General features: G+C 43.0%; 1 protein-coding gene across 1 annotated transcript in view; it reads right to left on the bottom strand.

The window, feature by feature from the left end:
• The window catches only part of pamr1b (peptidase domain containing associated with muscle regeneration 1b), a 33,215-nt gene extending 15,185 nt beyond the window's left edge, over positions 1 to 18,030 (bottom strand). Inside the window, exons 1-4 of the mRNA XM_080761815.1 lie at positions 17,807 to 18,030; positions 5,195 to 5,371; positions 2,263 to 2,388; positions 1,191 to 1,305 (exon numbers count right to left, since the gene is read on the bottom strand). Of these exons, the coding sequence (XP_080617941.1) occupies positions 1,191 to 1,305; positions 2,263 to 2,388; positions 5,195 to 5,371; positions 17,807 to 17,966 (578 nt within the window). The 5' untranslated portion in view covers positions 17,967 to 18,030. The remainder of the gene's footprint in view (positions 1 to 1,190; positions 1,306 to 2,262; positions 2,389 to 5,194; positions 5,372 to 17,806) is intronic.
• Between the last annotated feature and the right edge of the window lie 5,897 nt (positions 18,031 to 23,927).

A 23,927-nucleotide genomic window follows, 5' to 3' on the forward strand; every position in this document is an offset into this window, starting at 1 on the left:
TCTGCTGCACGTGTATACTACAAGCCATCATTAAGGATATTGGAAAAGTGAGAGTAAGTACCAAATAATGAATACAGGATGGTACAGCCAACAAGTCCTCTGAGACAAGGGCCAAAACCTATTTCTTTCCATGAGTCCATCTCTGAACATAACAAGTTACACAGAACAGCACTAGTTCATTTAGTGTTTATTTTTTCTTCTACAAAAAAAATCATAAACATATTGTATACTTGTGGAAGTTATTAATAGTTTTTTTTAGAGAACCGCCTTTGGCATGATTCTCTATGCGTGTCACGGTTCTTCATGGTTGTGAAATTTAAAGCTAAGCTTTATATGGGAAAAGTTGTAAATAAATATATACATCTTTAATGCATAACAACCATTAGACTATATGTACTGCAGACTCAGCCTGAATTCAAGCATATTACAGTATATCATTAAAAACCCCACAAAACCCTGCTTATAAAAAGAATTATGTAATGGAGAAAGTGATAGAAATAGAACATTTCACGTGACTGAAAAGTAATAACTTTCCTCAAGGGTTTATATAAGCTCACAATTCAGTCCATGTCCAACACAGGGTGGAAATTTGAATGAACGGAGAGCGCCATTAATTACCATTACAGATGGACAACAAAGATCGCTGAAACAGATCCATTCATGTCAGAAAACAGAAAAACATGCATCAATCTGAATTTCACTTGTGGAAAAAGTGCATTCTTTGCTCCCTGTTAACCAGTTCTTCCAACACTAGTAATGTAACTGGTGTTCAACAGCTCAATATTTAGTTTAAAACTACTATGTCATAGGTTGTATATTTTACCTTAAAAAAATGTAAAGAATGTCAGATATAAGATAGCTTGTAGATCGAAAGAATAAAATAGGGTTTAGGTCTGAGTTAAAATGTTAGGAATTGATACCAAGAACACATTTCTTGCTTTTAGTTGTCGCTTCCAAACAACCATTTTGCTTTCATTGATTTACCATTTTTGATTGATCATGCTTGTTTGTTTTTTTGTTTTTGGTGATATTTTAAGCCCCGGAAACAAGACGTAACAAGAAGGCGCAACTTCTTGGTTTTCCATTTCTGTAATAGATGCTGGAGCACATTTATCCATGACTCTATTGGACCAGCAAGTACATGCAATACATGTAAAAACTAAAGGACTATAATAAAAGCAGTGGCTGACCTGAAATCTATGGTGAAGGGACGGTCCACGTGTAAGGTCCACTCACAGCGGGCGTCGGTGGGGTAACTCTCAAGCACCAGGTGGCCCTGTCGTTTGCGGATCACTCCCCCACACTCTGGAACAGAGACACAGAGAGCTTATTCCACCTATGGAATGGAAATTCCAACAGGGAATGTACAAATGCTGTAATTTAAGCCACTATTTAATTATATTTTGATTATTATTTTGGTGATCTGTGTGTGCAGTTACTGTAGTTACCATTCCCACTAAAAAACTATTAGATTCAAGGTAGATACATTATAAAATACCAAACAACATGCATTCAATTCTAGCAGCAAAGGCACAAATGCTTGCCAGGTTTCAGAAATGTCTCCGTGTGTCAAAGAATTGATTTCCAAATGTTACTGTTGGTCTATAAAGCCTCATGGTTTAGGCCAGGCCAAAATACATTTCTGATCTTGTGCGATATTCTCAACCATCCATATCTCTCAGATCATCTGGGAAAGGTCTGCCTTTTCTGTCCCTAAAACCAAGAATAACCGTGGGGGAAGCAGCATTTACCACATACAGTATCTGGAACAAAATCCCAGAAAACTGCAGGTCTGCTGCCACTCTTATTTCTTTTAAAACACAACTTAAGACCTTTCTGTTTGCTGCTGCCTTGGCTTTGAGTTACTTTTAATGTTTTATTTTTTTTATTTCTCCTGAACTTTAACTGTTCATTTTATGCATCCTAAATGCCATTTGTGCTTCCTTTGCTTGATGTTCTGTGTAAAGCATATTTAATTGCAGTGTTGAAATGTGCTATACAAATAAAACTTCCTTGCCTTTCCCCTGCACCCCACGGCACTATTGCATACTGTGAAAGTTATAATCAGTGCCCAAATGTTATTGGATGTCCTGACATCATATACGAGAACATCCCCTCTTCTGTCATTTCATCTTCTGATATTGAACTCCTCCTGCATGGGCATATGGAAACTCTCCAAGAACTCTCCCAAAAACATAACAGAGGAATCTTTTAGACAAAATCACACATGATGCGATCATTAGTTGAATGAGGAACACATACTCATACAATCTCCACCAGACCAGCCAGGTCGGCACTCAGTGCAGTATTTTCCATTAATGAAGAAGTCATCTCTGGGACCCCAGGTCCCATTGTTACAGCGCTTACAATTCTCAAATATACTGCAACCTGAGAAAGACAGAGAGAGAGAGAGAGAGAGAGAGAGAGAGAGAAACAAATAAACTAGGTTAGGCAAGGAGACGCAGTCAAGAATTCAAAGCTCAGATGAGCACTGGAACATTGGTTCGACCTCCCGTTAGTGTCAGACCATTACTAACACTATCCCAAACCCTATCCTAACCACGCAAGTCTGACTAACGCAATGTCTGACTTATGGGCAGTCCCCAGAGTGGCTTACTGTTGACAACACTCTTTCCGAACAACTATGGACCCCGGCGGCCTCCTTACCCAGACTGCCATGTTTCCTTTACATCAGTGCTGTGAAACTCATCAGGCTCCCCTGCCACTAAAACGATAACGGCATGAACACATGGCTGCTTCCTGAAATAGAATTGCGGAAGACGACGCTCCATCGTGGCTACTTGGAAAGATGGATATTCACTTTGTGGCTTCTCTATATGGTGACCCCAGACCCCGTTATGGGCACAGAAACATCCGGAGAACATCATCATAAGCACGTGTAAGCTTAAACAAGACAAGACTAGCCAAAGTCTCCGACACTGTCAAATGTCACTGCAGCGAAAACACGTGCCGTCAGTAATCTAGGCAGGGGGATTTATGAGTGCACTACGGGCTATTTAACAGTAACACATTACAGTGTTTTACGGCAAAACCCAATGAATAGGTATTATTTTGATTATGAACAGCTGTTTCCCCCCATAAATACATTACAAAAAATGTGAGCACATGTGACCTGCAAAGAAAACATGACATACTTCCTGTAGCCAGGTGTTTTGTCTTTAAAAAGAAAAAATAACTAACATGTTATACTTTAAATTTAAGGAGTGTGACTTTGAGAGCATGTGTTTGCATCCCTGTTGTGCCAATATCATGTCTGTACATACACCAACATGCACACATGCACACACGCATGTACATGCACAGTGCACACACACGCACAGTGCACACACGCACGTACGCATGCACACACACATACACAAAACACAAACCATTCCATTTAAAAATTCCAGCTACATTTCTAAATTCCTGTAATGTATTCCTCTCTTAGCAGTATGTCTGAATGTCTGTCAATACTTGTGTAAGAATCTTGTGTAAAACTGGCCCAGACACACTTGTCTAGATCAAGGGAAAAAAAGAAAAAAAGTTTCCCATTAGACCACTTGTACTAGAATTTAAACATCAGTCTAGAATGATGATAGATGGTGCTTTAGTCTGCCAGCAACCTGGCAGGCTTTTAAAAGACCAGAGATGGATATGTGGACATGGGCTGGCTACAATCATCAGATTTATATGTATATATAAGTATTATATTTTTCTCTTTAGAAATGACAGAGGGTATGCACGTGACATCATCATCATACCTAGAAGTTATGCAGGAACGCCTACTAAGTGGAAAAAAACTACTTTCTGTCCATGACAGCCCAGGCATCCAAACAGAAAAGTCCTATCTGATTGCAGTAAACAACGTTAAACTCACTTTGCCACTCACTTTGCCACTCGATTTGCCACTCACTTTGCTACACTAGTGACTCATTGAGGTTGGTCATGGCTCCTGTTCAGCCATGACCAACGGACAACTAAATTGGGAGAAAAAGGGAAAAAGAAATGATGGCAAGTTGACAGTGCCACCAAATAGTACCCATGATTAGTGAGTCCTGGTAGTGAAATATAGTTGTAGTGTAGTCTAGCTCAATGGTTCCCAAAGTGGGGTCCGGGGACCCCCAGGGGTCCTTGAGGGAGTTTCAGGGGGTCCCCAGCTAAATGATAGTTTTGAACTAAATGGACCCTTATGGGTCTGTAACTCTGAGAGTGTGTAAGGGGTCCATTTGGTTCCAGTTGTACAGTTAAATTAACAACATTGATTTTACAATATAAATTGGGGGTCCCAGAGATAGAAATGCCATTAAATGGGCGTCCGTAGACTAATGCATAACAAACTGGGGGTCCATGAAATGAAACGGGTTGAGAATCACTGCTGCAGCCGTAAAAATCTTCTCTTAGGGCATCTCTTTTCAAATGGGGTGTCCGCGGGCTAATTTGTGTCAATTTGGGGGTCCTTGACATGAAAATGTTTGGGAACCACTGGTCTAGCTAATAATTAGTTTGTTTTGACAAAATGGCACTGGATGAGGGCTCCAGCTATAGGATCCTCTCTAAGGTGCACTAGGATGAGGGCTCCAGCTATAGGATCCTCTCTAGGGTGCACTAGGATGAGGGCTCCAGCTATAGGGTCCTCTCTAGGGTGCACTAGGATGAGGGCTCCAGCTATAGGATCCTCTCTAAGGTGCACTAGGATGAGGGCTCCAGCTATAGGATCATCTCTAGGGTGCACTAGGATGAGGGCTCCAGCTATAGGATCCTCTCTAGGGTGCACTAGGATGAGGGCTCCAGCTATAGGATCCTCTCTAGGGTGCACTAGGATGAGGGCTCCAGCTATAGGGTCCTCTCTAGGGTGCACTAGGATGAGGGCTCCAGCTATAGAATCCTCTCTAGGGTGCACTAGGATGAGGGCTCCAGCTATAGGGTCCTCTCTAGGGTGCACTAGGATGAGGGCTCCAGCTATAGGATCCTCTCTAGGGTGCACTAGGATGAGGGCTCCAGCTATAGGATCCTCTCTAGGGTGCACTAGGATGAGGGCTCCAGCTATAGGATCCTCTCTAGGGTGCACTCTTATGGATAAACGAGGACATTCTGCCCAAACATCTTGTTCTTATATTTGGTTGACTTTTACCATTTTCACATTACTTTGCTATTACCATGGCCACGTGTTGCTGACTGCAGTATGTAGTCTTACCTGGGTGGATAATGCAGGGGTCACATTCATTGATGGCATTGCGACAGCAAGGTACAGCGTAGCCAACAGGGGTCCCTTGGATGGGGCATCTGCAGCGGATGACGTCATACTCACAGCAGCCTCTACACATGACATTCCACTCAGGTCCGGGGCAGTGATTATACAAATACCTGTAGTCTGGAAAAGAGATGCAGTTCAGTGACTGAAACCCAAATGGTGGAAAATTCAACAACTTTAAGAACAGTGTACTTTGCAAACTAGACTCAACAGGGAAATTATGTTTATAGATACAACGTGGAAGATGATTCAGGAGCAAAGACGCAAAGAAAGGCCCAAATACAAATGACACAGTCAAACTTTCTGAATCCATTTTATCCATTTGTACACTCCCAGAGTTAAATTAATATTGTGGATTTTACGGCATAAGCAGCCGTGGAAGGATTCAGCTCTGTTGTTATCAAGACTGCATGCGTTTAGGCTATTTTGTTGGAGCCTGCTGTATAGTGTACATGGTATGCTTTCTGCCTTGCTGATGCTAAAGCCTATTTATACTTTGTTGTACGACTCTTGCTTGCCAAACTACATTTTCCATTTGAAAATCAGTTATTTTCAGCGCATGACATGGCCATACGGCCTCAGTCATGCGGACGACAATGTATAAATTAGTCTCCATGTCTCCATTCCCCTGTTTGTTTATTTCCTCAGCTGCAGTTCTCCTGTTTAGGAGATAAGCTGACCTCTTCTGTCAGCAAATCTACTGTGGGTTTTCAAAAATGGTATTACATCAGTCAAGATAATCGCAACATAACACATGGGTTAAATGATTAGCTTGGAAAACCGAAACAGGTCATTAATCAGAAACTGTTTTATACAGACAGCGACCTTCTCCGCCTCTGTCGAGATTTGACCCAATACATCAGAGTTTTATCAGATCGGACACGCAGCAATTTGTGGACCTTTCAGACCGAGTGGTCGTGGTTATGTAAGAGTGAAGTTAAAAGCTGACACAGAGACAAGTGGAAATTCCTCTGAGGTGGATGCGGAAGGAATGAGGTTCCAACTGCAGTCTGCAGTTTGAAACTTGGCACTGATGTTGTTGATGTGTTCTCCAGACCTTCTTGTGCTGCAGTGTTAAGCTCCTCTTCTCCAGTCATTGTTTAAGAAGAGATTAGTCCCTGTAGGGGGCTCTGGGGGCATCCTCCCCCGTAAGAATTGTATGCATTACTAAATGCATTAATCGGAAGCGCTCTGGGAGTAACCACTGGGGATAATCATGCCTACTGTACGTTTTGTGGGGGGGAAACTTTCTCCCCAGCTAGTCGTATGTATAGGGCCAGTGCATAGGGAGGAGTTTCACTCAGAATGGGTTATTCTGGTTGCCATTTTCCTGCCTACCAGTAAGCTAGTAGGCTGCGAGGCTACATTTTCCAGCCTCACTGTGGAGACATATACCGTTCTAGATAATAATGAAATAAACACTGTATGGTTTGGGTGTCAGATGACAAAATAACATAACCGTGATCCACAACATTAATGGATCTGCCCTTACCGTTTTTATACCCTAAGTATATGAGCTATAAAGAGAGCAAAGACTGTTTTCTCTCCTCTATAGCCCATACACAGACATAAAGACTAAAACACTCAGGCAAAAATACGGAGAATGAAGTCGACAGCAGACAGGCAAATGAAAGTTGTTCCGGAGTTCCATTTATTTGCAGAGAGCACAAAACACAGCATCACAGCCATGGGCCCTGAGACCCATGCATGTACCCAGCAGCCTCACGGCGTCCGAAGACTAACACACTGTTACAGACTTTTTAGTAGGCTTTATACAGATCAGAACAAAGACATCTAAGGGAAATGCAAAGGTGCATGGTCTCTCAGGTTTCCCAAACCCCCTTTATCCCAAATTACCCATATAAGGTAATGGTCAAGTCACAGAGCTAGGAAGCACAGTAGGTGTCCTAACATGTATAGCAAACAACCCCCAACCATTTGTTTGTGGTCATCAAGTTAGTGGCGCCACTGGCTATTCTGAGATTCCTAGACTGCTAAGGACTCTGTGTCATGACATGTTTGCCCAGCTGAGAGACAATGTAATGTCACACTATAAACAGTTATTTAAGCTATATTAATGTGAATTGTGGTTCCAGATACCACACTAACTTGTCCATTCCACCACGGGCCGTCAGAATTATGCTTCCATTGTAGCCTTGCAGTGTGTTGACTGTTGGAGATATCAACTAATTAAATACACGCTGTATGGTTTCTTTGATTTGGGTGTCAGCTGACAAAATATCATAACCTTCAGCAACATTCCCAAACACATGTATGCTCTGCTCTCTACCTGTCCTCAAACGAGCATGACAGTGTAATCAAAATAATAATGGTCAGATTGCATACGGACAGATTTATTTACTGCGGAGAGAACACATTGAGAGTTTGACTGATCACTCGTCACTCTCGTGGTGTTTTTCCACATGTCCACATGTCTTATCGTCAAGTAAGTAACATTAAGAACTGTTTTGACGTGAGGGGAGGGGAGGCGGCTATCAGATCAGAACACCCGAACATTTTCTAACGACAAATAATAATAATACCAACGCCGATCCAGAGCCATAGAGTAGAAGAGTTGTGACAAGTCAAAGATAGTAGAGAGATGGAAGGTGGTGTACTGCAGTGACCGTATACACACCAGTGTCACTGACAAGCAAACTTATGAACTACAGACTGCCTGGCAGCCAAGTAGCCTAGCATCCTACTAGCCTACATGTAGGCAGGAAGATGGAACCCAAATAAGCCAAAATCCTACTGAACGCGTCACTATGCCCTCCCCCTATAGACTGAATTTTACCTTTATTATTCATCTTAAAGTATTGACTAATTCTATGTTCGTATTATTCTACTTAGCAACCTATATAATAAGACTTAAAAGCAATGATACTACTTTTCACTGGCTGGCACTGGGTGATGATGCCAGCCTTGGAAAATTGCTTAAGTGATCATGTGCCGAAAAGGTCGCCCACACCTGATTTAAAGTGTGGCCTGGATTCCTGCCGAATGACGGGCAAGAATTAAGCTGCTGGTGTGAGTGATGGATGAGTATGCACAGTGGGAGCGAACCAGGGCGAGTCGAGACAGAGACTCAAGTGCTCCTGTCTTCAGACTAGATACCCATAATCCCTATATAATCGGCATCATGTTTGTTTCAGTCTTTGCTGAATAATATCTGGGAATGGAAAATTGTTGTTTGGAAATGTGTCTTAAAGAAATAGGATAAACAACGCATGCATGCTTGCAATAGCAGAGCATGCATGCTTACAAAAACAAAAAATTGTTAGCACTGATCAGTACAACCGTTTGCGAGATTAGCTCGGAACACACACACAGACCGACTGCCTCGGCGCCTCCTACAAAGCCACACCGTAAGAATGTCGCTACATGTGTACACGCTACACAGCTACTGGCGGAGCCGTGATGAATGGCTGCAGAGGAGTGGCTGCCGACAGTCAACTGGAGGGGAAGTAAAGATATCCTGGATTGGTATGAAACGTCCCTCCCATCTCCCTGGCCTTCTAACAATTATGAAATCATAAATCACATTTCTCTCCAGCCAGAGTCTGGTCTTTTACTTCATTGCTTCAGCGAAGCATGTGTGCTTTGGCATCAATCAAACACAATGTAGGCTAGGTTGCAAAACAGTATGTCACACAAATGGTTGTTTAAGGACAGGCTTCATCCACAGCCATGCAGCATTGTTATACTGTTGGAGTCATAACATAAAATTACATCATTATAAAGGAGGAGGAGATTTGTCTTAATGGAGCATCAATTCCTACTATGGGACAAAGTACAGTTTTAGACTGCAATAACGGAGGGGCGCCGTCTCAAGTGAACTTGAGCCACGAGACACCACTGAGTGTTGCGTCGAGTTGCCGTGTCGAACGTTGCGAAGTTCGCTTAGCCGACATAGCCCTGTTCGAGTTGCAACCTGATATTTATCATCGTCCCCCAGAGTCCTGCAAAGTCACGAGGTGGGCGTGACCATTTACGCACATGCAGGACATCACGTCCTGCATGTGCATGTATTCAAATGTATAGTATTGAAGGTCTTTCCTCATCCTTCATGATTGACAGAGAAGTTCTTCAAGTCATTACTCTTGCACTGATTTGATACACGTTGTATTGGTTGACTTGTTTTCTGGATCAATACATTTCTCTTAGCAGCCAGCTCATATTTGTCTCCCTACTTTTTAGCAGCCTTTGCCAGCCTGGAACAGTTACTGGCTATATACACAGGCCTACAGTACGTAGGTTAAATCGGTGATGATGGATATATAGTATAAAGGAGGAGCAGTTAGATTTTTGCTGCTTAGTCTGAGTTTGTACTGGCAATCGAGCAGACACAAGTGCTATGTGATGTCAGCACAGTCTCATCTGTACTCTTGCTGCTTCCTATGCAATTCAATTCAAAGGAGCTCTATTGGCATGAGAAAACATACGTTTACTTTACATTGCCAAAACAGATGAAAATGGTGAAAGCACACATACAGTTGGAGGTGGTACAGCATTGTGTAAACAGAGCTACGTCACATTGCGTCGTTATGTGTACATGTTGTTATATACAGGGTATAGGCCTAAAGCTTTCTGAAACAAATTGCAGCAATATTCTTAAAACTAGTGTGCAGTAGGTCTAGAGATCTACTCGGTACAGATAGTCCTTCTATTGGCTAACCTTCTTTCAGTTCACATGCATTGTGTTGAAAATGCATCTATTACCATGTTGATAGTTTACTTTAAGCTGTGGCTTTATTATTTGTGTTCTAATTACTTAACCTTAATGTGTAACCCAGATGGTTGAGCTAACCGTCCGGAAGGTTTGTTATATTGACATTCTAGTCAGATCTCAAGGTTATTTACTTTTACTTTATTTTCTGGCTCGTGACTTTCGAAACTACTCATACTTGCCGTCCATTCAGTTTAGAGAGGATACAGTCTCGTGAGTCCCGTTACTACGCGAGCTGGAATAAACATGGATAGGTTCTATACCAAACGAAGTATTCCAAGAAGTATTTGCAGGAACTTGTATAATACAGTAGGATGTATTATGGGATCATGCCCGTGTTCAGTTATTCAAGCTATAGTTCAAAAGTATTCAAGGCAGGGGAGCTTTATAAGGGGATTACCCAATACCCATTGATGTCCATCATTGTTGTCAAAATTGTCCTGCTGTGTGCGAGACCAGACCTCCAGCAATATTGTTCAATTCCAATGGAATTCTATTGGACCACATTTCGCGTGCGACCACCAGCTCCTTGCACAATATCCTTGTTTTCATTGTAATCCCTAGTAATTATTGTACTGTATGTGTTATGAGCTAAAGGACCTACAGTGCTTTAGCTTTCGTCAGCTATTGATTTATTTTATTTTTCTGGATTATGTTGCGGTGTCTTCTTTTGCCTTTTGCTGAGCCTGAATTTTGGTGCTGATTGGCATTTTTCAAGATTTCCCCAGACAAAGCGTGAGAACCACAAGCATCCTTGGAATGGATGCATTTGTATGAAACGCGTGTGGGAAAGACCCAGAGGCATGGGTATAAAACACAAAGCCACGTTATTACATGAGCAGAGAGAAACAACAGATATTTCTTAATATAATTCCTCATCATATGCCACAAATCAGTAAAACCATATGGTCTATGGTTATGACATTTAACAATAGTATACCGTAGTCTGTTTGTGTTGGATTGTGATGTGGAAAAGACTTGAAGTGATGTACAGTATACTCTATAGTGTGTACAAATATTCCGACTTCTTTCCTTCAGTTTTACGGTATGGCTTTCACTCTCCAACACTGCAATTTAGTTGGAAGCAACTACTTTGAGTATGTGTGCGTGCGTGCGTGTCCACCAAGTTGTAGCAACCAGTCAAACCGTGACTGGTTGGTATGTGCATGGTGAAAAATCTGTTTTACTTTGGGGCTACCAGGTTAGTAATTAAAATAAGCACTACACTGGGTCACAAGGCAGCACTAGCTCGCTATATTAGCCAGGATAATAACTCTATACTGTATAAACAAAGATCAATGTCAATATTTATCTTTTTTTTTTATGCTGCTGGTTCTACGCATTCGCTGACCGTGTCGCCAAGCTGAGCTGCAAGTTGTTTAAGAACAAAATTGCATGGCATGCAGATGAACAGTGAATGGCAGACGCTGGGATCTGAGCAGTGTGACTATAGTGATTGAGAGGTGCTGACACAATCTTCCCTGCTTGCTGGACAGCTTTACTGCTCCTTAACTGAAGCTGGTATAGCAAGTCTGTGTGACCTGATTTATAGGACATAAACTTGAAAGGGTCAATAGGCTTTATGAGCTGGCCTGGCAGGGTCATTACACTGATCACCACACCATGTCTTGACAGAGAAGTGATATCCTGTGTGGAGTCCTACCTCTGGCTCCATTCAGACAATTGTTGTTCAAAACAGCAACTCTTTGTTACTGTCCCGGGTTATGGTAGGATTACTTCGTGGCTTCCACAGGTTTAATCGCTATGCTTTGTATTGTTCAACTTCAACCAGTAAATAAAAACACAACCAGCAGTGGTTTCACTGTTTACATACTGTACTGAGAAATGGATTCAGTTTACTTTGGAGCCCTGCAGATAAGACTGTTGTTCTCTCAAAACCATGACCCATTGGTCCCCCCCCCCCCACACACACACACACACACACACACACACACACACACACACACACACACACACACACACACACACACAAACACAGGCAAACACTCACCCACCCCGTATTTAGCACTGTGATCATTTCTACATATTAACCGTGTTCTGGCTCTACGCCTAATGGTCAGAACTTAGGCGCAGCAGAGTTATGCAAATTAAGCATAGTTCCCCCTGAACGCACATCTGCGCCATTAACCAGGTCCACACCTGCAAAGAACATGCGTAGAATCGTAATGAGGTTCATTTTACAAGAGCAACTGTGTAGGAAGGTGTGAACAGGTGTGGGGGTGAGCACGTGGAATACCGGAAGACTCGCCCCGGTGCTTGCCCGTTTTTCCTCCCGGAATTGTCACCAGTGAGGGGGATAACTTTGTAATATGCTATTGGCTGTTTGTATTCTTTTTGGAAAAATATAAAAAGATACTCCTGTAGAAAGGCTATATTATTTTACTTATATTGACCCTATAAACAATTTAGTATTATTTAGTATATGTAAGGTTTTGCACACTCAAATGGTACCTCGTCGGATAATCCCCACATAGCCTACAACAACTTCTGTGAACAGACTTCAATGTAGTAGCTTTTCATAAATTATATAGACCTTTTTGATGGCCAGACCTTGAGGTCTTTCAGGTGGAATTGCATGTCAGTGAGTAATCGAGCAAGGGAGCAATTGAGCAAGTGAGGAGATAACGTGAGAAGATTGATTGAATACTTTATTAACAGTTTGCAAATTGTACGGTTTACAATGATCGTTAAAAGGATAACACAAAAATCCCTCCAGGCGCTTGTTTCCTTTGTGGTCCTGTGTATTCAATTCATTAAGATCACATAGGCTAGCAAGTGTTTGTGTGTTTTGGCACTCAGCTTTTTAAAGATTATGACATGTTCTGTGGAATGCAGTTTTGGCATTTATATCCCTTAATTAAACTTTTTATGTGAACACCGTGGCGTAATTGTTACCGTACTATCATTCTTCATTAAGTCTTGCTCCTCAGGCATGTGAAATGAGGTACAGGAAAGTTAGTGTTGAGATTGTCTCACCTGATTTATTTAAGTCTTGCAGGGCTGTAGCTGACGTTGTTGTTGCCCTACTCACAACTATCTTCTGGTTGCCTAACTAAATTGGGTCTGACTGTGGGGTGACAGACAGTCTGACGTACAATAGGCTACTGTACACGTGTGCACAATTAATAAATAATGTCCTAATATGTCCAGAGTTCTTAAGTTGGATTTTAACAGAAAGATAACGCCATAAATCACTCAAAGTGAGTGACAGACTCAATACTTGTCAGTCACTTGGCATAGTAGCACAGAGCATGCAAGGCAGTGATGCATGCATGCATGCAAACAACATGTTTCTCCATCTGAGATTTAGTATCTTCATCTCTCTCCGGAAGAGATGAAGCTTCAGCTGACACAAATCAACACCATGCTCGCTGTTTGTCCAAAACACACAATAACTCCTCTCCCACCGACGCCATGTGTTCATTTATCTTCAGCCATACAGACTCCATTTGACACAAATCAACACCACTGCTGTTTGTCCAAAACACATTCCTCTCCTCTCCACGTTTCTACTTCCCCACTTTGCAAGTGATGCATCATGCTGGAGCCTCTAAACGTCTGTTTCCTTCATTTTATTTCCTTTGTTTCAAAACAAAATAATGAATACTAATAAATAAAAATAATAGTTGACAGAACACGTGACTCTGCTACTACCAGACTGGTGGAGAGACGGGAGAGAGAGGGAGGGGCAACTACAGCTGTGTCTGAGCAGAGCACCGCGATGGAGGCACGCAAGTTGCGTTGCAGGAGGCACGCGTGAAAAAAAGAAAAAGGGGGCTTGCTGCCTCGCTCATTGTGTTGCACTCAGCAGCGTGTTGCCATACACACTATGCATAGTGAGCATATACCTAACAACGGGGCTGAAGTCTTGTCTCTTAACTCCAGAGCGTTTAACAACAATCCCAGGAACAAAACTCCGACCTTGAACTAAGGTGTTTACTGTCACATGCAATACACCTGGCAGAAACATTGTAGTCGGTACAACTTCAAGTTCAAGTTTCCTCAACAGTGCAGAATGAAATAACGGTAACTGTATATGCAGTAGTCACAGCCACAAAATGCATTATTTGAGTCAACCTCTGTTTAACATATTGGCTATACAGTACTATTATGTTTACAAATCTTACCACAGAACTCAGTCTGTTATACATCAGTCCTGACTTTCATAATAGGGTCTGTATTCTTCCCTCACCATGCACAGTAGCCTTTGTTTGAGAGGTACCATGCTGGCACTAAGCCATACATACATACACAATGAAACAGTGCATTTTTAAAAAAAAAAGCCACAATGCCTCGTCTGTTTTTTTCTTTTTTTTCTCCCCGTGGATCCTTGTGGATACTTCTGCGTGTGGTGTGGCTTTTCTGGGTTTCATGTCATTGGTATCTGCTTTTCCGCTCCAGATGTTGTTTTCCTAGCTGTACTTGAAATTAAACTAGTCATAATCCAGCATTCTGGACAGACATCATCCCCCTTCACCTAGGAAGGACTCCGTCCTCTGTAGCTCACATCACTTCCCGAGTTCCATGCCCCTCGCAGACAGGGCCATGTTTCAGCAGGCATAGAGTCTCGCACACATCTTTGATGCCGGGGCCAGATACAGACGTCATTGTTACCGGGGCCAAATACAGACGTCATTGTTACTGGGGGCAGAGAATCGGCCATGGAGCCTCACCCACTTCCCTCCAGGGTTCAGGAGATTTCTGTCAACCCGCTGTCCACTGTTCACACAAGGCCGACGCTGACCTCTTCCAAGAACAAGCCAAGAACAAGCCATATAAACTTGCATAAGGATTGCTTGGTTTCTTCTTTTACATGTTCGCTCTCTCTGTACGTAATGTGCTACACACAAACAAATACACTTTCCCAGGTTATATATTACGGGAAACGGCTGGATCAAAGGTGCTGAAGGTGACCCTAGCTGTAACATATCTCTGGAAGCGTCTCCCTTGGTGACCATCTGAGAGGAATAACCCAAGATCACTATACGAGCATTATTCACATCTACAATATAACCCTTGCCCAGTTTCGCATTTGCAGAGCCACGCTGTCTTGTGGGCCCCAGAGGTTCAATTTAACTCCGATTTCACATCAAAGCTCTATCATAACTGCAGCTGTGCATACAAACTGCTCCCTTTCCCTGCTCAGATGCAGGATAGTGTCGGCATGAGTAAATGTGTCTGCCTGTCTCGCTGCGCACCAATCCCACAGCTCGGGTGTTTTTAACTCTGAACAAGGACATGCTGATGAGCCACAAATAGAAGTTGGAAGATTGGAAGTAAGCATAATGGACAGTTGGAGATGAGCCCAACATGCTGGCTTGGTGTTTTACGTTAGAGACATTCCCCCGGGGACCTGTCACCTCGGTTGAACCTCCTCGTATCCTGCAGGTGATGGCTCTGTTTATTGTCTGAGGAAGTGATCATGCTGGGCTGTGCGTTCAGCAGCATGTTGCAAACATAGAATCCCCTTTGTGTTACCTGAGTGACGCAGTACCGCTTGGTGATCTGCCACTGAATTAACCCTTTCCTCAAAGCTTAAAGGTGTTTATACTGTATGACACAAACCCACCTTGGAAAAGTAGATCATTTTATAGCTGTTGTTTTGTGGCCATGTTATGTGTGCCTATGTTGGTGAGACAGAAGGTGATAGAGAGAGAAAGGGAGAGATTCCTTTCGCCCACTGCCCACAGCAGCTGTCTGGTATTTTGAGACTAGGGCGATTTAGCTGTCATGGAACGGGAAACTCCCTGAGGATATCTGTGGACATTGTGTATGCAAGTGGTGTGATGCTAAACATAGATGTCGATGGTCAGCCTACACATTTCTTTGAATAAACGTCCTGTCCAATACAGTAGGAAACCACAAACTAAATACCTCATTACGACTTTCTCCACCTTGGAAAGTGTGTGTGTGTGTATGTGTGTGTCTGTGTGTCTGTGTGTCTGTGTCTGTGTCTGTGTCTGTGTCTGTGTCTGTGCGTATGCGTGTGCGTGTCTGTGTGTGTGTGCGTGCGTGCGTGTGTGTGCGACTGTACGGTGTACACTAAATAAATATATGAAATGTAGGTCAGTCTGCACATTTGCTTTCAGCATTTGGCCCTCGATCGTCTTGGAATTAAGTTTCCCAGTTAAAAAAGATGCCAATGCTCACTGACAGACAACTTTTAACCTCTTTTAAAAACGTTCCTGCATGCCGGACTATATCTTCCCCTTCAATTGCCTCTTCACGCACATGTGTGCAGTGTGCACTCATGCACACACAGTCGCACACACCTAACTCTTCTTCTAAACTTCTTGGTCTTTGAGTCTAACTCCTCACACACTCATTAGCTCCACTAAGGTCTCTTGGGTGCTTAGTTAAACACTGTATAAGAAGATGTTTGCCGGACAGTCGGAAAGACCAGATGGCCTCTTGAGATTGGTTGGGAGAATCCACTGCAGGGTGGAATGTTGAAGCAGGGAAGCCAAACCTTGCATAGATAAAAGAACCCCCATTGGGATCCCTCAGGTATACTGCAGTGCAAACTCTGTGCATTTAACTCTGAGAGCGTAAAGATAAGATAAGATAAGACATGCATGCATGCAACAACACACACCATTTAATTTCCCAGAATGTTATATCCTTGCATTGGAAGGTATACGTACCTCTATTCCGCTTTATAAAAACAAAGACAAAAAACCATTATCATCTCATGTTTGCAAAGTGTTGCTCAACAGCAAGCATCCGTTCATTCACCTGATTATAAATATGTAATCTCTGAAAATGAATATACAGTACCGTAATTGTACTTCAGTACTGAATAAATATTTAAATGTGCCGGAGCATTCTTTGCCATAAGGTTTTACACCAATGAAATCTAACAGTTGTAGTCTCTGCCCCAGTCCAATGTAAAGATCCTTCCGTTATATCACAAACCGAAGGTATTACTTTGTTTCTCGTGTCTATTTCCAAAAGATGTGTTGTAAATCGGAGACAGAGGGCAGGGGCTTGAATAGGATCTTTGGAGACGGCGTCTGCTATACACATTACCACTGCACAGCATGATTAACTCACATATATGACTCATGTCCTCCTGCAGCAGTGCTCACCCAAGGCAAACAGGCAAAATGCCTCAGAGAAGATCTCATCCACAACACCCTTTAAGGCTTTCATCGGAAGGTTCAACACAATAACCACCAGCTGCATATAGCATATTCTGTAACAGCATAACAGTCTGCAAGCTCACCCCGACTGCTCTATCTCATGGAATGTGCATGTTTGTTTGGCATTCCAAATGACCACAGTTCTTTGGGTTCTTTGGGTTTGCTTAAAACTGAGCAAGAATACAAAAGAAGTTACTTACAGGATTAACTGTAGGCGGCATTGGGAAGTTCCCAAACTCATTTTTTATTTCTATGGAAAATGAACAGACGTAAACAACACAGCTGAACAAAACAACAGTGACAGACCAATCTCCTATACTCTGTATCACATAACGGTGATTGTTGAGACTAGAAGCCCACAAAGCTCCCTGATCAGTGCTGTTTTTCTAATTTAAAAGCTCTACCATACATCTCTCTTTCTCTCTCTATCTTTTTATCTCTCTTTCCCACTCTCTCTAACTGTGGTTCTTCTTTTACGAGCATGCATGCCTCTCTGCTCATGAGAAGGGGAGAGGTGATGGAGAGTGCTGATGCTGGCTTTTTGAGAACAAAGGAGGCAACAGACAAAGAGGCTGCGAGCAAAGCAGAGATAAAGGGAAAGGCGAAGAGAGAGGAGGCAAAGTGTGCAGCCAGGGGACTTTGCGCTCAGCGAGTCTCTCTTACCGTAGGGCCAGGATGTCCCTTGGGGCAGGGAAACGAGGAAGAAGAGGGAGATGAAGAGGTACCAGCCCTGCCTCCCGGGGGTCGATGTGCCGGTACCGGGGAGCGCGCGGGTCCCCCCGTGGGCTCGCCCCAGCTGCAGTCCCCACTCTGCAGACAGCATGCTGCAGCCTGGAACTCTGTTTACGTTCTGAACTCAGCTGACATCACCTTCTCTCTCACTCCACTCAGTCCTTCCCTACCCCCCTCCCTCCCCGTCTTTCCTTCTCTCTCACTTTATTCCTCATGTATCTCTCTGTCTCTCTCCCTCTGGCTTCAGGTTACAGTCCAGCCTCATGAGGAGTTCCACTTGGAGTGTTCTCCCTGTAACTTTACTCACTTTGCACCACTGAGTGAACGACGTCACTGCTCCTGAATGAAACCAGGTTCCAACTTTGTGCGTGTGTGCGTGTGTGTGTGTGTGTGTGTGTGTGTGTGTGTGTGTGTGTGTGTCATTATTCTCACGCACAGCTGTAAACATTCATGTGTAAACAGTGGTAGACACACACACACACACACACACACACACAAACACACACACACACACACACACACACACACACACACACACATGCACGCACGCAAAAACGGAGGCATGCATGTACATTCGAACAGCAAAGAATATTTACTTGAATGTCTCACACATTTGATGGAATTTGATGAGAGGTGGTGGAACAAGTCTGAAAATGAAGCATCTGGTTACTTTCAAACTTTCATCACAAAACAATTAAGGATGATCTTTATACCTGTCCTGAAATCGCCTGTGAGCCCTTTGAGTGTTTTCAATTACATCTGACTGTAGCCCTGGAATTAATTTGATTATTGTTTTCTTTTCCCAGAGGGACCCCACACTGCATGCAAGAGCTAACAGGCTAGCACAGATCAAAGATGCAGCGTAAAGGACTCAAATATCGCTGGCTAGGTTTCCAAAAACAACAGGATTTAGATGATAGCAGCTGCATATGGGCAGCGTTCCACTCTGCGTGTGCACATCGTGGCTGAGAGGGAATAAAGGAGAGACACACTGTAAAAGAAGGAGTAGAGTAAATAGAGGCCCAAACACATGAAGGAGAGTGATGGTGGAGTCAGTGGGCATAGAAGTAAATGTAAGCTAGCCTCTAGAAGCCTCACTAGCTGCACCCAACCAGACCAAAGTGGCTGGGAATTGCCAGCCTTAGGGCCCTGTCCTCTCATTAGTGGAGCAAAACAATGCTAAGTTCATCCTTCCATTTCATATTTCATGGCAATCTGCCTACGTTTTAAGATATTCGTTTACAAGCGGTAATTTTTAATTGGAATTGGAAGTTCACCCAGGGCCCATGAGTTATCTGATCAGATCAAATTTTGAAATCCTATATTTAGTTATCCAGGATCAGAAAATCCAGCCAGATTTTGTCCCAGGAGATCAAATAAATTCAGGATCATCTTGATCCAGATTTAGATTTTTCAAGATGACCAGATCCTGAATATCAGTAATCTAATCCTACCTATTGCCACCTAGTGGATATGAATAGCAAAATTAGGGAGCCGGACAGTATAGCAGGTTAGAGCCATTTATTAATAATAATTTTTTTGAACGATATGGTGATACTTTTATGATCACAAACTCTTTATTTGGTTGAATACACCGTTCTGAGAGGTTGCCAGAGCCCTCTGCTGTCTGCATGCATACAGTAAGTGACAAAAAGAAAAGAAAAAAACAACAACCATAAAAGTTCACTTTACCATCTTGTTTATATCACACATTTAAATTCATTGTAAACTACAAATCCAGCCCTCCAGTGGGATGATTTTTTTTGGATCAAACTTATCCAAATCCTACATTTTTGTTTTGAACTACAGTACCCATTTTGAAGATTTGATCCAGATGACAGTTTGGATTGGATTTCCTGATCCGATCGGATATTGGAGTGATCCCAATCCAGCTTTTTGCTTTTGAACTCCTCAAAATCCAAATCTGATCCGTTTAGAGTTAGGGATTAAAAGTTTTGAACTTGTGAGCCCTGGGGAGTATAAAGATGCACAGCAAATTCCATTCCAAGGAAATCTCGCCAGCTGTTGTCTATTTTAGGAATAGTGTGTTGGTTCAATCAACATTCTTTAGTTCTAGTAGGGCAGAGAGAGAGAATTAGCCATGTTTATGCAGATAATCAGTAGTAGTATCGCCAGCTTTGTTTTTGGTTTTTTTACAAAGAAACTAAAATACAAAAACAAAGCCGCCTTCCTGTGCTTGCCTTTAACATGCCATGCCAGCGTTCAGGAATCAGAGACATGCACGACAGCATCAGCCTCATTCACAGCTGTTGTAGTACAGTAGCATTTATAGAGGGTATGCATGTGACATCATCATCATACCCAGAAGTTATGCGGGAATGCCTACCAAAAAACTACTTTCTGGCCTTGACAGCCCATACATCTAAACAGAAAAGTCCTATTTGATTGCATTACATTACTTTAAACAACATAACATTAAATCCACTTTGTCACTCAATTTGCCACTCGATTTGCCAATGCGATGCGTGAGACATGGCCAAAGCATTCCTGGGGGTCCCCAGCCAGCAACGTTGAGATTGAGAACCCCTGGGCTAGTTGACTTAAATCTATTGTTGTTGCTACTGAAAGGCCAGGACTCTTTTTTTACCCATTTCTCACAAAATAAATTGATTAGGTTGAGTAACTTGTGAAAATAGATGCATTGAATATTTGTGTAATCAAAAATACATTGGAGGAGAATTAGAAGAGAAGCAGGGAGTGGTTTGAGGCACATAGCGGTGCACAGATCACTGTACCTTTTATACAGCTTGTTGATTTGTCTCTGTGAATACCCCCATTCTGTACCTTTTATACAGCTTGTTGATTTGTCTCTGTGAATACCCCCATTCTGTACCTTTTATACAGCTTGTTGATTTGTCTCTGTGAATACCCCCATTCTGTACCTTTTATACAGCTTGTTGATTTGTCTCTGTGAATACCCCCATTCTGTACCTTTTATATGAACGGCTAGGTGGAATGATGGCGCAACATTCTCTGCTTTAACAGGCTGTGTAAAAGGTCCTACATACCATCTCACTGCTGTTTTCTTGCACCTTTCATCACCGCCTTCATACTGTTTGTCCGGATGCTTAATTGTTTATTATGTGGGAACCAAAGGCTTTTTGGGATAATCTCAACACTGGCTTTGTTTTTCTCATTCGACATCAACACATACATTTCTAGACATGAGAACGAAACTTGTATGGCTACAAAGTGTCAACAATGTTGCTTTTCTTTTCTTTTCTTTTTTCTTGTAAGTCATGTGTTGATGTGAAGTAATTATGTGAACTGCACTCAGTTGCACGTCTTCCTGAGTATATCACACCAACAGTGATGGACAAACATATCACTCAGTAAGCTCTCCATCCAACAGTTTTAAATGATTATTGTCTCCACCAGGCCGAAGGCATGGGGAGAGAGTATGGTTGTCTCCACCAGGCCGAAGGCATGGGGAGAGAGTATGGTTGTCTCCACCAGGCCGAAGGCATGTGGAGAGAGTATGGTTGTCTCCACCAGGCCGAAGGCATGGGGAGAGAGTATGGTTGTCTCCACCAGGCCGAAGGCATGGGGAGAGAGTATGGTTGTCTCCACCAGGCCGAAGGCATGGGGAGAGAGTATGGTTGTCTCCACCAGGCCGAAGGCATGTGGAGAGAGTATGGTTGTCTCCACCAGGCCGAAGGCATGGGGAGAGAGTATGGTTGTCTCCACCAGGCCGATGGCATGTGGAGAGAGTATGGTTGTCTCCACCAGGCCGAAGGCATGTGGAGAGAGTATGGTTGTCTCCACCAGGCCGAAGGCATGGGGAGAGAGTATGGTTGTCTCCACCAGGCCGAAGGCATGGGGAGAGAGTATGGTTGTCTCCACCAGGCCGAAGGCATGGGGAGAGAGTATGGTTGTCTCCACCAGGCCGAAGGCATGGGGAGAGAGTATGGTTGTCTCCACCAGGCCGAAGGCATGTGGAGAGAGTATGGTTGTCTCCACCAGGCCGAAGGCATGTGGAGAGAGTATGGTTGTCTCCACCAGGCCGAAGGCATGTGGAGAGAGTATGGTTGTCTCCACCAGGCCGAAGGCATGTGGAGAGAGTATGTTTTCCCTTCCGTCCGTGTGTCCGTCCGTCACACAGCATTTTTTTATATTAATCCTCCATGTTTTGTCCAAAATTCCCACAAATCGGTACAGTATCTCTATAGTCATGTGCTCAAGACGAGCCTTTTGGATTTCTCAGGTTCTACACTGATTGGCTAAGATTGCCTTCCAAAGTTTTCAGGAGTTGCCCGTTGTGTACAAAATGCTGCACACGTCCTGCTCATCCAGAATTCTATCCTCAGAGATGCTATGAGTGATCTGGCTCTGCATTTCCTCAACAAAATGAAGAAAATTGTTGCAAAAATGTTTATATTACTCCTAAACATGTTGCCATACATCACACACACTCCTATCCTCCTAGTGGAGACCTGTGCCCAGAAGAGCACTTAATTGTTCTAGTTATAAAATGGATTGTTCCGATACATGTGATTATGATTGGCTGAACCCCTCGTAAAATACTCTATAAACACCCCTGTGATCGGATTACATAAGTATTACTGGCTGCGGCAACCAAATTGTGTTGCTTGGCAATCATTCTCCTAAATGTCACTGAAGAACTACTTTGCTTGGAGGACACCTTGACAAGTACAGTATATGTAGCAACTATTTTATAAAAGAAATAAGCCTCACAAGGCTGTGGTTTACAGAGATTGTAGAATAGCTAAGGGGTTTCAACAATGCACTTTAGCTTTTTCAAACATACCAGACAGAGTTTGTGCTCTGGGTTTTAGATTGTTTTCAAGTTAAATGTTCCCTTTTTTGCAGCTATAGAATAGTAAGAATGCAAGTGATCAAATAAAACTGTTGGTGAAGAGCAGACACTGGCTGCTGTTGCATTTGTCTCTGTCTGACCAGCTTTACTTCATTGTAAGTGTTGCTGCTGTCCTCACTTGTACAAGCAGGAGCTGAGCAAAATCCTATCTCCCTCTATCATCCATCCATCTTGCAAGTTGCAAGTTTAAGTTTACCACACAGAGACACTCCTGTGAGTAAATAATGTGTCTCATGTCCCAACGATGAAGCTCCTGCAGAGTTGTAGCTGAGCTTGCTGGGGCTTGTTGTTTAAGTCTAATCGGTTAGCGCCACAGTGACTGCGGGCTTCGACGTACAACACCCCAAAATGCCTGGGGTTTTAGCAAGTAAACAAAGGATGCGATATGGCAGGGGGTGGAGGTGGCTGGCAGCAAATTAACAATTAACACTTAATTTAAAGTCCGGAAGAAATGTACCATGGCATCATTAAAAGTGTCAAACGCTTGTAATTAATGAGTAAGAACTTATTTTGTTGTACTAACGAATGCCGCTGTTTGAAGTGTCCACCACTTAGATATAGAGGATCTTGGTGCACTCCATGGCATACAGTGAGGGAGTACAATACCCGTGTGTGGAATGCTTCTAGATGTTATTAATGGATTTAACAGCCCTGCATGAGGTCACAGAGTTCTCGTCAGGCCATAGTCAAGATGAAGGTGTCTGACTCTGGAACCATGTGGTTTTAATATCAAGAAAGATAATCGTAGAATCTTGTGATGGAGTTTTTCTTTTATTCGTTTCTATGGTTACACATAGAAACGGACACAAGGTAACGTGGGGACTTGGGCTCAGAGCCGTCTGTTTCCAGTTGTTAATGGCCTTACCTTCTATCATGGCAAGGTCAAGTGACCCCGGTGTCTCCACTGGATGGAAACTACGCTGTCTGCTCCACAGGTGAGACAGATGCCTGGACTGGTCTTTTGCATATCTTTTGACTATCGTTGCCAGGCACAAAGCTCCCCATGACAAGGTGCAGACAGTTTAGGAACCTGATGTAGGGAGTCGGGACTAGGGTACAGCCACACAGGAGGCCAATGTGCTCTCCCCAGAGGGGGAAACACTGCACTTCTAAAGTCAGTATTACTGTAGCTCATTTTTACTACCACTACTGGCCAGCCACTGTATTTGTGCAAGAATGATCGGTCCCCAGGGC

Source organism: Protomyctophum bolini, assembly GCF_963924005.1.
Source record: "Protomyctophum bolini genome assembly, chromosome: 4".
Lineage (NCBI taxonomy): Eukaryota > Metazoa > Chordata > Actinopteri > Myctophiformes > Myctophidae > Protomyctophum > Protomyctophum bolini.